The sequence below is a fragment of the Xenopus laevis genome, chromosome 1S (assembly GCF_017654675.1).
Source record: "Xenopus laevis strain J_2021 chromosome 1S, Xenopus_laevis_v10.1, whole genome shotgun sequence".
Taxonomy (NCBI): domain Eukaryota; kingdom Metazoa; phylum Chordata; class Amphibia; order Anura; family Pipidae; genus Xenopus; species Xenopus laevis.
This window is the reverse complement of record NC_054372.1, coordinates 115743361-115760002: the sequence shown is the minus strand read 5'-3', so window position 1 is coordinate 115760002 and position 16642 is coordinate 115743361. Positions and strand designations below refer to the sequence as shown.

The following is a 16642-nucleotide window of genomic DNA, read 5'->3' as shown; positions in this document are numbered from 1 at the left end:
CTGTGCTGAATAAGAAAGTGTTGTTAAATGAATATACAATGTACTGGTGAATTATTGCTTTTTAAAATACATGTTAGATTTTCTAAGCCCTGTGTCAAGAAACCTACCTCCAGTTTGAGTGATCACTTGTATATCATTAGATAGAGGACCATCTCCAACAGAAGTAAATGCTAAGACCTTCACCGAATAGGTTTTTTGAGGTTCCAGATTTCCTATAGTGGTTATCTGACTGTCAGCAACATTATGCTTGGTCCAACTGTTAATATGTTGAGTAGGATCCATAGTGTAATATACTCTGTATCCTTGGATCTGACCATTGGGCTCTTCAGGTTCTTCCCACTGAACTAAAATAGTCGTAGAGCTTAGCATTCGAGCCTGAACATTCCGGGGAGGACTTGATGGAGCTTGTTCAGATGTCCTAGTCATTACTGGTTCACTAGGTGGGCCTCGTCCAATGTTGTTCACAGCTACCACTCTAAATTCATATTCTGAGTAGGGACTGAGTCCTGCAACACTATAGCGTGTGGTGGCAACTCCATCAATCTCTTTATATTGTTCCTCAGAACTCTTCGGCTTGTGCTGTATTATATAGTAAGAGACAGGCTCAGGATTCCCAGAGTCCCAAGTCAGCGTAATACTAGTAGCTGTACTTTCAGTGACCATTGGAGTTCCAGGTGGTTTAGGTAAGGCTACATTTTAAAGAAATGTAAAAAAAATTAAGTTATTATCTACAAACCATTATTATAATTTACGGTTGCTTAGTGCAGTAGATTTCTTTTCAGCAGATCTACAGTATGACAGGTAAGATTCCTACCCCCATGCCTAAATCACAATGAATTAATGTCTTCTCTCTATCTGAGTAAAGATCAGTCTTCCGTGCAGACAAGTTTCCCACCAAACTCAGTGCTAAGTTACCAGCAAAAGCCTGTGTCACATTCTAGAAGAGAATGAAAGACAAAGCAGCTCAAAATAAAGCAAATCGAGTAAAAATGGACAAGATTTAGGTGGTTGTTCTGATCTATGAGTCCTTTGGCCACCCCTAGGGTGTATTAAGGGTCGAATATCGAGGGTTAATTAACCCTCGATATTCGACTGGCAAATTAAAATCCTTCGACTTCGATCGAACGATTAAATCCTTTGAATCGAAGAATCAAAGGATTTTAATCCATCGATCGAACGATTATCCTTCGATCAGAAAAAACTTGGAAAGCCTATGGGGACCTTCCCCATAGGCTAACATTGACTTCTGTAGCTTTTAGGTGGCCAACTAGCAGGTCGAAGTTTTTTCTTAAAGAGACAGTACTTCGACTATCGAATGGTCGAACAATTTTTAATTCGAATCGTTCGATTCAAAGTAGAAGGTCGTAGTGGAAACTTCGAAGTAGCCAATTCGATGGTCGAAGTAGCCAAAAAAAAAACATTCAAAAATCAAACTATTTTTCCTCTATTCCTTCACTCGAACTTAGTGAATGGGCCCCTAGCTAGTGTTATGAATAAACAATAATAAGCGGATAAATAAAGGTGGAATTCTGTATAATATATAACAAATTTAACTGAATTTAAAGGCTACTTATGTACAGATATTGATATATTGTATATTTAAAGGAATTATGTGATGTGATGATACATATCATCATACAATAAATCACCAAAGCACAGGCAAAAAGAAAGTTGTCATAGAAGCAGTTGCCTTTCAACCTTTAAACCCTACCAGGTTATGCTGTTTCTGAGCCGCTGCCCGGTGCTAGATGATGTTTTATATTTTGAGAACAGGTAATAATAGCACTATGTAGAAGAGCACAATGTTACTTTAAAATGATGCTAAAATAATTGAGAGAGAAGGGAATGTTATGTTCTTCAGGAGAATATAACTGTATGTCCTGGATTTTTTTTCTAGCAATGAAAGATAACTGTATGCCCATAATCAGAAGAGAGAAACAAGTTTACTGTTTTAGTGTAAATCATATTTGAGAGCAGTAAAAGGTGCGAGAACAGAGCAAAGTTTGTGAATTCTGTATTTTTGCACCATGTAAAGTAAACACTAAGAACAAAGTATATCCAAACATATTTCCAGACTCTGTACATTTTTTTATATAGATTGTATCATTGTAATAATTATATTTTCTACCTTAGGAGTAATTAGAATTAAAATACTGCATAACAAACTAATATAAAACTGAGTGAAATGTTCATTGCTATAGTGTTTCCTGTGACAACCAGAAACTATACTTACTGATTGCTACTCATTTTAAAACTAATTTGAAACTACTGCCTTACCTTGGATTCACTGGGCTTTCAACCCAAAAAACATTTTTTTAATTTAGTCTTTATTTTCAACCAAATCCATCCCATGCGCAGAGGGATTGGTGGTCTCTATTAATGTAAATGGTACATAGCAAGGACAGTGGAACTGGTGATTTAGCCCAGCCATATATCTACTGATTAACTACTTTCCCAATAAACTCTGGCAGCATCACAGTATTCATTAATTTGTTCACAAGTAGAAGGTCACTTTGCAAATGCTGTTGTAAGTAGACTAATCATTAACACACCCTTGTCAATTATAATTTAAGTCAACAGAAACACTAACATTTGGTGTGAACCACATTTTAGCGCAGCACATCATCACTTTTCTAATAGTAATTTATTCAATTCTTAAAGATTTTAACATGGAAAACATGGAACCAGCATAGCTGCTGCAGCCTAACTGAAAGTAGTTACTTGTAATGCATGCATATAATGCATATAATTGTGTATGATTTGTTTGATTTGATTTTTTGGTAAAAATAATTACCTTTAACATTTATCTGAGCTATTGCTTCAATAACTCCGAGAGTAGACATAGCAACACATGTATAATTGGCTGATTGTCTAACATCGGTAAGTTCCAAAACATTTCTTCCAATTGGCATGTCATCTTCAGGAGTAAGATCTTCAGAACCTAGCATCCATTTAACATAAGGCATTGGCGATCCAACTGCAACACAAGTGATATTGACACTTCCACCAGGCATAATCTCATGGTTCGTAGGTGGAATGGAGAATCTTGGTGCAATGCGTCGAACTGAACGAATAGAAAACAACAGCTGATAACATATATAAAAACCTATATATTTCTTGCATGCAAAACACAGAAACATCTAATAGAACAGTTTGGTTACATATAGATTTTTTTACACAAAATATTACTATTTTTATAGTATATTTATTGTAAATTAAGCACATTTAACACATTTACTGAGATTTACCAAGGCCCAACGATTTATAAAAACTACTAGACAATACACAAACACCATGCAAATATATATGTATATTATGGTTTTTCTATATACATATATATTCAAAAGAAGCACTGGAGAATTGCCAGCATGATCGCATTACTTGGCTTCAGATGCTGAGTGCTTCCATTTGATGTGATATAATGTGTTCCACCATAATGTAACATCCCAGCCCTACTTATCGCCATATAGACTGAATGTGTCATCTACAGTAGTTTATTTATACATTTAAAGATGGATGCAGTGTACAAACCTCACACTATAAGTGAAGCAAATACATTAAAACGTAAAAATACCTTAATATTTACTGCCACATAAAATACAAGGCAAAGCCAGTACCAGAACTGGACTCAGTCATGCATGCAAGCAAACGATTGAGGTCTAGGCAACCATGCTTTGGGAATAAATGTATACACTTTTTTCCAACTTGTTGGGTTCTTTTTTAATTTTTTTTTTGTTTTGTTGTCTTTTAGAATATAACCTGTATATCTGCACTTAAATGATAAATAGGATGGATAGGTAAAACAAAATTTAAAAAAAAAAAATTGGGTGTGACAAGAATTAATATCTATGGACTGAAAGGATAACACAGACAGGGGAGAATTAGATTAGGCTGTGGTTGTTAAAATGCCACTATGAGAGTAAGCGTTCTGAAAGAGAGGATTATAGCAGGGTGACAAAGAATTTAGTTATGGTTATATCCAAGGAAAAGCAAGAGCTACTGGATTAGTTTCTAAAGTTATTTCTAATAGTAAAGGGCTGCAAAAGGGTAGTTAATGATATCAAATCAAGCAAACACTATTTGTATTACATTTGGTAAGCGAAAGGTCATCATCAGTCCTTATTCAAAAATTCATCTGAAATGTCAATCAAACCTTTGTTAACGCCAGATATGTTTCAAAGTTATTACAGATGAAGGGTTTTTAGCATTTGCTAGTTCTAACAATCATTTAAAAACGTAAATAAATAAAAACTATAAGATTTGCAAATGTATACATTCCTAGAAGGTATTATGTAGAGTTTTGGGAAAAAATAAATACTATTTTCTGAAAAGGATGGAGCCACTGCTGCTCCAACTTAAAAAAGTGTACTATATAATTTTACAATCTTTAAAGAGCCACTATACACTTATACAGGTATATCATTCATTATCCGGAAACCCTAATCCAGAAAGCTCAGAATTATGGATAGGCCATCTCCCATAGACTCCAATGTCATCAAAGAATCCAAATTTTTAAAAATGATTTCCTTTTTCTCTGTTATCCAACTAAGATATAATTAATCCTTATTGGAAGCAGAACCAGCCTATTGGGGTTATTTAATGTTTACATGATTTTCTGGTAGACTTAAGGTATGAAGATCAAAATTATGAAAAGATCCATTATCCCCAGGACCTTTACTGATATAGTCTCCTTATACTGTATGTTGGCCTTTTTACTAAATATACTATTTTGCATAATGTCTTAGTGCATGCTCCTACTTTTCAGCCCAATTTGGTTGGAAACTCTGCCAGTGATTTTTATATAATATCTTCTGTATTGCTGGTGTTGGGGGAAATGTAATCAAATACAAGGCCTATAGGAGCTGATAAGTAAGGCTGTGGAGAGGAAGCCTGAAAGACAATGACTGCTTGGACATTGTATATACTGTAGGTATAGTGACACTTTAATAGTACAAGAGTATCAAAAACTATGACATTTTCTGCTAATGCCCTTTGTTTTTCATTAGCACAGATAATATTAAAATCTGGAATGTGACTATGACATTTTTGGTGAATAATTGAAGAGGCATAATTATAATGTTCTTGTGAAAATATGACAGGAAGGGATTGGGGAGAACAAGCAAGTACATTATATAACAAACACGTGCAGAAAATACAATTGAGGTCTGTCATAGAATATACCTCAAGAAGTAACAAATCCTCATGCAAGAAATAAAATATCTCCATGCCTTTGCTACATTTCATACTTAGTATAATTGTAAAAATACTTTATCAAGCACTAGTTTAAGCAAGCATTTCATAAAATAAATATAATAATGTTAAGAAAACAATTACATTACCAGACCACTGGTTGCCATGCACTCAGGCACATACTTCCATGCATCATAGTTAAATAAAAGCCACAGCTATAGCATTCCCGGCAGAAACACAACATTAACAAAAAATAAGGTCACAATGCAGCTACATTCATTTCATTTGTATTCTTTGTTATTGTTGAATTAATATTTTTGAAAGGTGGGTAAAAAGTAAAAAACACACCAACCTTCTCGCAGCTCTGAGGGATGTAGGGGTTTGATGCAGAACACAATGAAATGAGGAAAGGAGAAAAACAAGGGAAACACAGAGAGAGTAAAAAGGCCATATCAAGGCTTTCAACTGCTGTCTGAACATCTTTATGTGTTATCCCTCCCTTCTCTTCATTTATGTTAGCATATCCCTAAGTTAGAACAGTAGTTAGTCGGCTTTCCCTCCTTATTTGAATCAAAATGTATCTTCTTCTCTCTTTTTTTTTTTTTGTTAATGGAAACTTGAGAATTACTCAAAACCTCGAACAGAGTTAAGTTTTAAAACAGCAAACCTTACTAGGCTCAATGACATATTAGAAGCCATGTTTGTTATGTTTAAAGGGAAACTATCATTTAATCGATTCTGAAGTACTGTACAACAGCCAAATAACACTAAAAGAGGAATTCTTGTAAAATCTATATTAAGACGCTGGGCCCAAAAGTTATACAAGACAAAAGAAGTGCAAACAAGCTACGTAAAATTCCTTTAGATAAATATAGATATATATATATATATAGTTATATGGATGTGCAAAATGGTAGAAGAGGCTCCCCAAAAAAAATCACTAAGCAATCACTAGGCTTTATGCATGAACTAAATTAACTTTCTAAAACAACTGTAGGATCGCCTATATACTTCTACAGAAACTTTAAATGGGTTTAGAAATAAATTAGTTATGGTATAGCAAAGAAAATATTTCAGATGAATTCAATAAAATATTAAGGTCTGGTTTATCATGCCCTGGTATTTTTAACAAGCTAAATGAACACTGCTTGATTAAAAAATATCCTGAATATTTAAAAATGTATTGTCATACAGTTAAAAGAGACAGTTTACCCCAATGTTCAACAACAGAGAAGCTCCAACCCCAACCACTTTCAAACTGCAGCCTTGCAGATAAAAATCAACTAATTATACATAGGGCTTCTGAGTGGTTTGTTTTTAACTTTCTTGTATGGACATAAAGAAGAATTTAACTTTATACTCAAGTTTAAAATGTTTGCCCTGTTTAGTGAAAGAAAAACTATACAATTAGCAAAATGTTTGGCACAAGCCCTATTAAGTAAACTAACGTCAAAAGGGGATATACTGCCACTTTGATAAATGTGCCCTCACTTTCTGGAAAGTTTGGATAACTTATGGAAATATCAAACTGCTTGAAATCCTTCAGGATCACCAGTTCAATTTTGAGCCTCAATAATCTATTCTCTACCATGTAAGGCTATATTCGACAATGTAACTCAAAATACAATAATAGTTTCCCTTTAACATCTAAAAACAGGTTTAATATAAAACAAAAATTCAGCAAGCAAGAAATTCCTTATATTGCTTACACTACTTTAATGAGCTGAAAGCTGCTTCACTTGCAGTTCATATTACCCTTCGCCTGTCTTTTTTTTCATACACAGATGAGTAGGATAAAGACTAAAGCTCTTGAACTGGGCAGGAAGACACATGAACTAGATTCAGAGTGTGCCAGCAAGTAAACTGTCTTTCTAAATCAAAGGACACCTTTTTGCTTGTTTACAATGAATCATTTAGAGACAGTTTGAGGTATTCTCATAATTCACCAGTGTTAAACGGATTAAGTCATTTTTTTCTAAGGAACGGTCAGTTCATTACAGTAGTGGAAGATACTATATTTTTCATTAGCTATTAAATTAAGAACCAAAAAATTAAGAAAGGAAAAGTAGTAAAGTAAGTATGTGATGAAAAGATAAATAAGCTCTACACATTATAATGTTATTACATGTTAGAAGGTTAATCACTACAAATATTAATGCAAAGGCTGTATGAAAATCCATAACAGTGACTTGAGCCTCATCTTTAAATCAATACCATATCAAGCAGTGAACTTCAAGGTCTTGATGGAATCGTCCATTTAAAAGTAAAAAATCCAGAAATGAATGCATAGCATACATACATATATATGGCTTAAAGTTGAGTTAAAATGTGAACATACTTACAACCCAAAGGAAAAACAAGAAAAAGTTGCCCCTTTTTTCTCTGAACTGTTGAGTGACATGTTGTCCATTTTCCTACTGTCATATCAGTTTGCCCAGTACTGAAGTAACTACATGAAACCTGTAAGTCATGATCCATTGCCTGTACAGAGTATAGACAACAGGGTTTTTATCATTCCTACCTCTTACATATAGATTGGCAGGAGCAGAATAACGTGTCCCCGCACTGTTGGTTGCAACACACTCATATTTTCCTTGGTCAGATTCTTCACTTTGCTCAATTTGAAGTGCACCTGTCAGAATAAAAAATATAAAACCAAACTATAGTCAGTAAGTGCTACATAATTCCCTTTTATGGATTACAGACACTTAGTAGGATGGTCCAATCAACGTCGATTCTTGCTAAAGGTTACAGAAAGTGATAAAGTGATGCAATGGTAAAGTATAGTCACGGTAATTATTTCACGTAATTTAAAGAAACAGTACATCCACAAGTGTATGTTTTGAAAACAATTTTGCATGTAGTATTTTTTCTCTTAAACTTTTTAAAATGAAGATGTGTGAAAGTGCTTCAAGGAAGCATAGCTTTAACAGAAAGTACATTAAACTTTTAACACTATGCAAATATTTGTATAAATTGATAAATAAGTGTATATTATAAGGGGATTTTGAAAAAATCTTAAAAAATAGGGTTCCATTTTAATTAGAAGAAAGACAAAAATGCAGCAAAATAAAAAGGGCTGCATGAAATAGAAAAACAGGAGAAAAAAAGAATTGAGTTAAACATATCAATCAAAATAAGTATCTCTATATATCTTTTTCAAGAAACAAAACCTTTTTCAAGACATGCAGGTTCGAAAGAAAGAAACATTTTCAAGACAACTCACAATTTAAGAAAGTATGCTGAAAAACAAAGAAAGTTTGATTAGAAAATAAAAATATACAAAATAAGGCTTCTTCCAAGGAATGAGAAACCAACCAACCACTGCTCGAGGTCCTCTCTAGGACTCCTAAGACACCCATCAAAATCCACAGGTGGGATTAGCAGTGTGGTGTCACAAAACCAAAGAAAAAAAATGTAAAACAAGAATAGTTTAATCAAGTTTTGTAGTATATTTAAAAGCAGTAGAACAAGCATACCACTGAGACGAAAGGTTTTAATGTGTTGCTTCCACGTAGAACAGCAGATCCAAAAAGTGGTAAAGAAATTCAAGAAAAATTAAGTAAAGGAAAAAAGGATTGTTTGTGAATCTTACAAGAAGACAAGGCCATGATTGTTTTCTATTTTGCTAAAAAAACAAAAAAGAAAACAGCAGAACAAATACAAGACCAAAAACATCTTTAAAAGATAAGATCCAAAAAAGACAATATTCCTGGATACCTCTGCATGTCTCCACTGTTCCCTAGACCAACTTTTATAGGTCCAGAAAAAAGAACAGCTAAAGAAGATTTAAAAAAAAGAAAAAAAAAAGATTTTCTCTCCAATCAGTCGGACAAAAAAAAAGAAGAAAAAAAGAAGAGGGACAAATGGAAAGCTGTGACTGGGCTGTGGTCTAACGACCTTGATATGCTTTCTTTGAAGCATATCACAACTGAAATTATATCAAATAAAACATGAGAAGACACATGAATGAGTAGATAGAAATAAATTGAGTGATGACATTTGTTTCTAATCGGTAAAGAGGACAGAAATGAGAAGGATGGTAGAGACATTAAGAATGAATAAGATCATTCTGTGAATGTTATTTCAGTGATCTTACCTCTTATTGGTGTACCACCTGGGTGGATAATATGAATGCAAATAAGATTAGAAAGAAGAATCATTAGTACCAGAAGAATGAGGCTAAGGCTTTGGAAGAAGAACTTAATTAGATTTACAGAATCAAAAGGAAACAGGAGTATATTAAAGGTCATAGGTCCAAAGCACATGTTGCTGTGGGCTACATGAATCAAAGGACCCAAAATGGCAGTGCCATTCTCCCAGTAAAGGTTGAGCAGTATTGTAGGGGCTTGCTTCCTTGTAAGCTTGAATTTATTGTGTGAGGCGGCTAGTAGGGGATATAGGAAAATAATTCCTTCTAAATATCTAAAGGTCACGTGAAGGGTGACAAACAGTGTGGTACGGGTTTAGGTATGGTTTCTATTTAAGGATACAGTGAAGTCAAAGGATAATTTCAAGCACAATTGTGTCTCTAGGTTTTATGCAGAAACAATCCAGTGAAGGTGCATACATTATAAAGGTCTGGTGACTACACTATCCAGTATTAAAATGCATGCGGTGCATTTTAACGCATTTGAAAATACAATAGACTGTCTAAGCAAGGAATCTACTGAAGGAGTGAAGTGCACTTCAGAACCAAGCACTTACCAATGGATTCTGGAGATTTAAATATGGAAAAAAGAAAAACAGTATAAACATATGATTATATTCTTAAATATTTTGGTACTTATTAATGATCTATAAATGCACATTACCTAAGTCACAGTGTGCAAATTAAATGATTAAAGTACATTGTTGAAAATTGTTTCATATCACGTCTAGACTACTGTAACTCTCTTTTAGTTGGCCTTCCACTCCAGAGACTGTCACCTCTCCAGTCCATAATGAACACTGCTGCGAGGCTCATACACCTCAGCAACCGCTCCTCCTCTGCCACACCATTCTGTTAATCCCTGCCCTGGCTTCCACTACCTTTCAGAATCAAATTCAAATGAATGACCCTGACATTCAATGCACTTCATAACTCTGCCCCACCCTACATCTCTGAACTCATCTCTATATACTCACCCAATTGCTTACTACGCTCCTCTACTGACCTGCTACTCAACTCTTCTCTCATTACCTCCTCACATGCTCGCATTCAAGACTTTGCAAGGGCTGTACCCCTCCTCTGGAACTCTCTCCCATGGTCTGTCCAACTTTCTCCCAACCTTTCTGCTTTCAAGAAATCTCTTAAAACGCACTTCTTTCGAGACGCCTACCCTCACTCTGCTTAACTACCAAACTCAATACCACATACAGTACCACATTTCTCACCCACTTAATTCAATCTTGCCCACTCCCACACCTTGTGTATTACTCCCTTCCCTTTAGAGTGTATGCCTATGCATAGGGCCTTTCCTCACCTTTTTGTAGCGGTATTGATTGTGATGTATGTAACTCCATATGTTCTATGTGATTTAGTTGTATAATCACATTTACTTTACAGTGCTACGCAATATGTTGGCGCTATATAAATACATGTTAATAAAATAATAATAATTTGTAAACAATTTCTGCTGACAACAAGGAAATAGGAAATCAACAAGATGGTTGAACAGCACAGGACATGGCTGAGATCTTTTTTAATATATTTATTTGAGTTTCCTGTGTTTATTGATACAATCTAAGTAAATGTCTGGTCATTCTTTATTTAGCATTAGTTTAAGCCGGAGCTTAAAATATAAAAATGCTTAAGCAGCTGTATGTGCAAAGGTTTAGCAGCAAGCTATATAAATCCTAAAAATGAATTGTTTCAACTTTCATTAGCTGAACTAATAAAAGCAAAGGAGTAAAAAGTGAAAAAGATAGAAATCCCCCCAAAAATGGCTACCGACAAATGGTGTCAGTATCAACCGATTTAGGTGTTGTCAAAGGATTAAATAGCTATGGATACAACCATAACCAAATAAGTTACATTTACTTTATCTAGTGAAAGCTTGAAGTCTTCTTCTCTGTATTTTATGTTTTTTGTTTAGGTGACAATTTGCTTTGCTGTTTTATTTGGTAGACATTCCTATGGGTACACATATATTTCTAATGAAGCTCAATGTTGAAATAGGATCAAAACAAAATTAGAAGGAAGGGCCAAAAGAAAAAGAGGAATGGATCTATCAGATACTGCATTCAAGCAGTAAAAGAAATGGAAATTGTGCAGTCACAGCAGTGGGCAATGAGGAGTAAACAGAAGCAGAGAAACACACTCACACACATAGATTTCTGGACAACAATACAAAATGGACATACAAAATAATACACAGGAGAGAAGAGAAAGAAAAATCTTTACCTAAAAAATAAAAAATAAATAAACAAATTGAGTAAAGAAAAATAAAATAAAAAGCTCTCCGAGGTTAATTTAGTGGTAGCAAGACCATACCTGATCGTAACTGTTTGATTCGCCCATTGTTGTTGCTTGTATCTACGGGCAGATAGTCCTTGAACCACGTTATTTCAGGATCAGGGTTACCACTGGCTGCACATAACATTGTGGCTGTGCGTGTGCGCTCAACCACTTTCAACTGAGGGCCCATGTCTATAGTTGGAAAACCACGAGGTATTTGGTCCTCTGAAAAAGTTAAAAAGTTATACAAATAAGTATACATTTTGAATTAAAGGAGAAGGAAAGGTTAAAACTAAGCTTCATCATTAGTGATGGACGAATTTGTCCCGTTTTGCTTCGCGGGAAATTTGTGAAACGGGCGAAAATTTTGTGAAACACGAAATTTGATGCCGGTGACAATTCAAGGGTGTCAAAATTGTCACCGTCGACAATCCCGACGCCATCGACTTTTGACGTACATTAAAGTCAAAGGGAGTCAGTTTAATTGTCGCCGGCGTCCAGAATTGCCGATTTTCGCCAGCAAATGTTCCCATCAATTTTGTGCCCTTCACTATTCATCATTCATCATTCAAAGGTCTATATAAATACACCAGTAAACCTGTATATATATATATATATATATATATATATATATATATATATATATATATATATATATATATATATATATATATATATATATATATATATATACACACACACACACATATATATATATATATATATATACACACCCATATATATAATAACACTCAACAGGCTCAGTATTTAGAGTAACTGATTTTAATAATCAAACAAAAGAAATTCCAACATTTCGATCACATCATAGTGATCTTCCTCAGGTCTTTTGTTTTTTCCCGTGAGTAACATCACTATATGTGATCAAAACATTGGAATTTCTTTGGTTTGATTATTAAAATAAGTTACTCTAATGGAGCCTGTTGAGAGTTGTATTTTTTGTCAACACAGTGTACCAAAATATTAGTTTTTTTTTTTAAAGGCAAAAGATTTATTCGATTTGAAGAGAAACCAGAGTATATATAAAATATCAGTTTTAACAAATAGGTTGAAAGTAAAATAAAAGTACAGTATGGTAGAAGAAAAATATACATTTAGGGGCATATATATCAAGGGTCGAATTTCAAATTCATGTGAGTTATTTAAAACTCCCATGAACTCGAAATTCGACCAACTGCAATTTATTAAAAAAGTAGAATTTTCAAAACTCGGGTGAATGAAATCGACCCGAAAAACTCGAATCAATTTGTATCGAATTTGATTCGAGTTTTTTCTCCAAAAAAATTGATTTCAGAAAGGCTACAAACAACTCCAAATGGATCCCAGGACGTCCTCTGTGGGCTTTATAACTCAAATTGATTTTTTACAATTCCTTAGTTTCCTAATTTGACAGTTTTGGCAATAAAAAACTTGAAAAATACACTTTGACCCTTTATAAATCTGCCCCTTAGAGACAGTAGATGCATCTGGAAATCCCATTGTCAGCTCTTTTTAATGCTCGATGCACTCGGAAGCTCTTCCTGTATTATGCAAAGTATAATCTATCATGCATAATAATATAATGCAGTGTGTAAGGAGCTTTCAGTTCTTTTTTTTAAAGAGGTAATGAGGATAATTCATTTCCATCCTTCCCCTTATGCACAGATCATCTTTGAATACATTTTCCTCATTATTTTTTTCATGAGAAACGTCATAATATAAAAGATTCAAATAGCCAGAGTTGTTCTAGACAACCATGGCTTTCTTCCAATGTGAATGCCAGGTATTTGGCAATAGTAAATAGTATTCAAAAGAATAGGAAAACAATACAATTTATGGCATAATTATCACATAGAATAGATATTTTTATCTTTTCGTGCAGTAGATGACCAGCTTATACTAAGCATTGTTTTTGGAATTTGAAAGTATCAGGTAATATTCTGCATCTATAATCTATTTACACAATGATATAATTATGTGTATGTACTATATGCATAAACATACTTCATATATATGTTTTACTTGTAATAGAATAGCTTATTCAGCAGCAATTGTTTAAAAACTTTTGATTCCTACAGTCTGTAATCGCACAAAGTAATTTTTTTTTTATATTATCTGGTTGCACTTCAATCCAGCTGCTCACTTCAGCATATCTCTGCTATAAAGGCTGTGTGCAACTTTCTTTCAGTAGACAACCACAATTATCTTTAAGCCAGCAGGACGCTCTGCAAAAGCACTGTCATTTATAAAGTATCAAGCTAGCAAGTTCACACAGATCAGTAACCCTTTGCTTTCTGAATGGTGGTAGGCTAATATTGTTATGCACTGAGCTTAATAAAAAGTAGATTTATCGGAATCCATGATCTAACCAAAAATGCATTTTAACTACAGCTTACACACATCACAGTTACAAAATACATTTCCCTGGAAACCTTTTTCATATACATACATTTCATAGAATTGTTCTGGAATATATTCCTTGAAAATTTATTATATCTAGGATATTAAGAATTGCTCTGTAACCCATTGCTTAAACACAAAGGGAAGCATGAACATTATGGGAACAATGTAAAACACCCACATAGCCAATAAGGGTACAGTTGTATAAATAGTATGTTTTCCTCCTATGCCAAAAAATAACTTCTATAGAACCAGCTGAGAAGATAACATAAAAACTTTGCTATGCATTATGAATGTAGAAAGAAAACAATAAACATAGCTGGTTTCCCACACTTCCATACAGGAAGGTCAATTGGCTTCTAATACAAATTTAAGTTTGAGTTTTCAGGTCGGTAAAATTTGTCCGAGTTTTAGAAACTCTATTTTTTTATAACCCCCCTAGTCAAATTATGAATGTATAAGAATTTTAGGGAGTATAAAAAAACCCTCTATTTTAAATTCAACCCTTGATAAGTGTGGCCTGATTTAATGATTTTCACAAATACACCAATAAGCACACTGGAACTCCATGCCACCAAATATTGGGTGTGCTGCCAAGTCGCCAAATAAACAGATTTATGATCAACCATGACAAACAAGTAGGGTTGCCATCTTATCTTTATGATGACAAGGGGGGATGTAGTGCGATGATGTCATGGGGTATGACTGCTGACATAATGGGCATGACTCTCGATGCCTGGGGCGTGGCTATGACATGCCGATCTGCGATTGGCCAATCACCACAACAATCAATAAGAGCTCTGTCTAGATTTCTCTATTTGGAAAACCGGGCTGTCCGTGTCAAAACCGGACATGAGGCAACCCCACTTTGGGCCAGTGTTCTGAGCATGTTAAAGGCCTATGCAGTGCTGCCAGCCACACATACAAGGCCTGAGACAATCCACAACGATATGAACTACCTAAGAAAGCCAACTTCATGTGATTTTTGTTGTTGTTAGTAAGCATGAGCCAACATAAATGCTGTTACTAAGCATTTTTGCAGTTTTAAAGTACAATTAGTTAGAATGTGTTTGTGTCCAACTTACAATCAGTTTGAAAGGCACTAACCTGTCCAAACTTATCTGCACTTTAAAAATATCTTACTTTTAAGACACTTATAATTTACAATACAGATCAATTAATTTACAGACTACATCTTTCTTTAATCTTTTATTGGGATTCACAAATATTTTAGCACTAAAGCATTATTATTTTTATTAATATATTTGATTATTATCATCTTATCAACAAAAGTGGTTTTCACTTGAAAATGGAAGCAGCTGTTAATGCTGTCCTATTCTTTATAGTCTACTTTTTGTTGTGCTCCCCATTGAGTTCTACTGTCTGTGACCAGTCAGGAGCTGTATCACGAATACCATTTCTTTAGAGTGGATGCATGCCATAGCAGTGATGTCATCCTTTCTCTTTCTCTTGCTTATATTCACAGAGCCAAAATCCAAGTTTAGCAGAACCCATTAACAATCCCACTTCTGTGTCTGCACTTGGCACTGCACAAGAAAGCAGCAAGTACGTGAAGGTCCTTCAGTCTACCATAACTGACAGTTTCGGAATAGCATGTTGCACATTCTCTCCTCACTTGAAAGATGCTCATAGATAATTCTCATGGTGGGTCCCACCAATCATCTGGGGCTGGCCACTGTTCAATTTTTTACTGCAGTGTCACTGTTCATGAATTCATTTTAGCAAAATTAATATGTTACAAGAAACAGTTTCTCGCTTCCTGTTAAATATCAATGGGATTCATTAAATTCCTGGCAAATAACGTATAGTATCTTTTGCTTAATCACTCATAACCATTTTTTTTTTTTTTTTTTTTTAAAGAAATTCAATCCAGGTAGAAGAAATCTTTGTTGCAGACGGAACAGATTTACTTACAACTGCATGCTACTGGTTTAAAATGATCACAAACCAAAATTATTAACAAGCAGGTGTATTTATCAGTAAATAGTTATTGCGCACATTGGTCCTTAAAGAGAAAATAGTTATATTATTAAGTAATCAAGCAATATGATTTATATCAACAAATTAAGTTTTCATTCATCCAGTTCATGGCATGTATAGTAGAAGAAAATCTAGAGCAACTGGACTTGCTGAGTAATCATTGACATTTCACTACTCATCCGAGCAGCTTCTTCAGTTCAACTGACTGGTGTGGGAACATTGTGAATGGATTATTGGAAGAGTTGATATGCCAAAGATCTATTGTACCAGTTTGTTGAACTGAAAAAGCTGCTATGATGAGTAGTGAAACATTTTCAATGATCACTCAGTAAGTCCAGTTGCTCTACATTTATTTCTACAAAATAAACAAATTAAGGTTTTTCATGATATATTGTTTGCGCCCGAAGTGAGCATGCATGTATACAGTATTTGACAATATATATGCACTTTTGTGTATTAGTATATTAGGTCACTTGACAAAACAGACAGACCCCAATGGCTGAGCGTAAGAACAAAATTGTGTTTTTTGAAAATATAGAATACATGGTGCTAAAAGGGAGTATTCCTTTGGAAATCAGTATACTTAAAGGAGAACTAAAGTCTAACTAAAGAAGT

At 34.3% G+C, this 16642-nt stretch overlaps 1 protein-coding gene across 50 annotated transcripts in view; it reads right to left on the bottom strand.

Moving 5' to 3' along the window:
* The window catches only part of ptprd.S (protein tyrosine phosphatase receptor type D S homeolog), a 998444-nt gene that overhangs the window by 92892 nt on the left and 888910 nt on the right, over nt 1-16642 (bottom strand). For 25 of the 50 annotated variants that reach the window (XM_041574091.1, XM_041574084.1, XM_041574101.1 and 22 more), the window contains 7 exons: nt 11666-11854; nt 9898-9906; nt 9290-9307; nt 7712-7822; nt 5543-5554; nt 2795-3064; nt 108-689 (listed from right to left, as the gene is read on the bottom strand). In XM_041574091.1, the coding sequence (XP_041430025.1) occupies nt 108-689; nt 2795-3064; nt 5543-5554; nt 7712-7822; nt 9290-9307; nt 9898-9906; nt 11666-11854 (1191 nt within the window). 50 annotated transcript variants of the gene reach the window in all.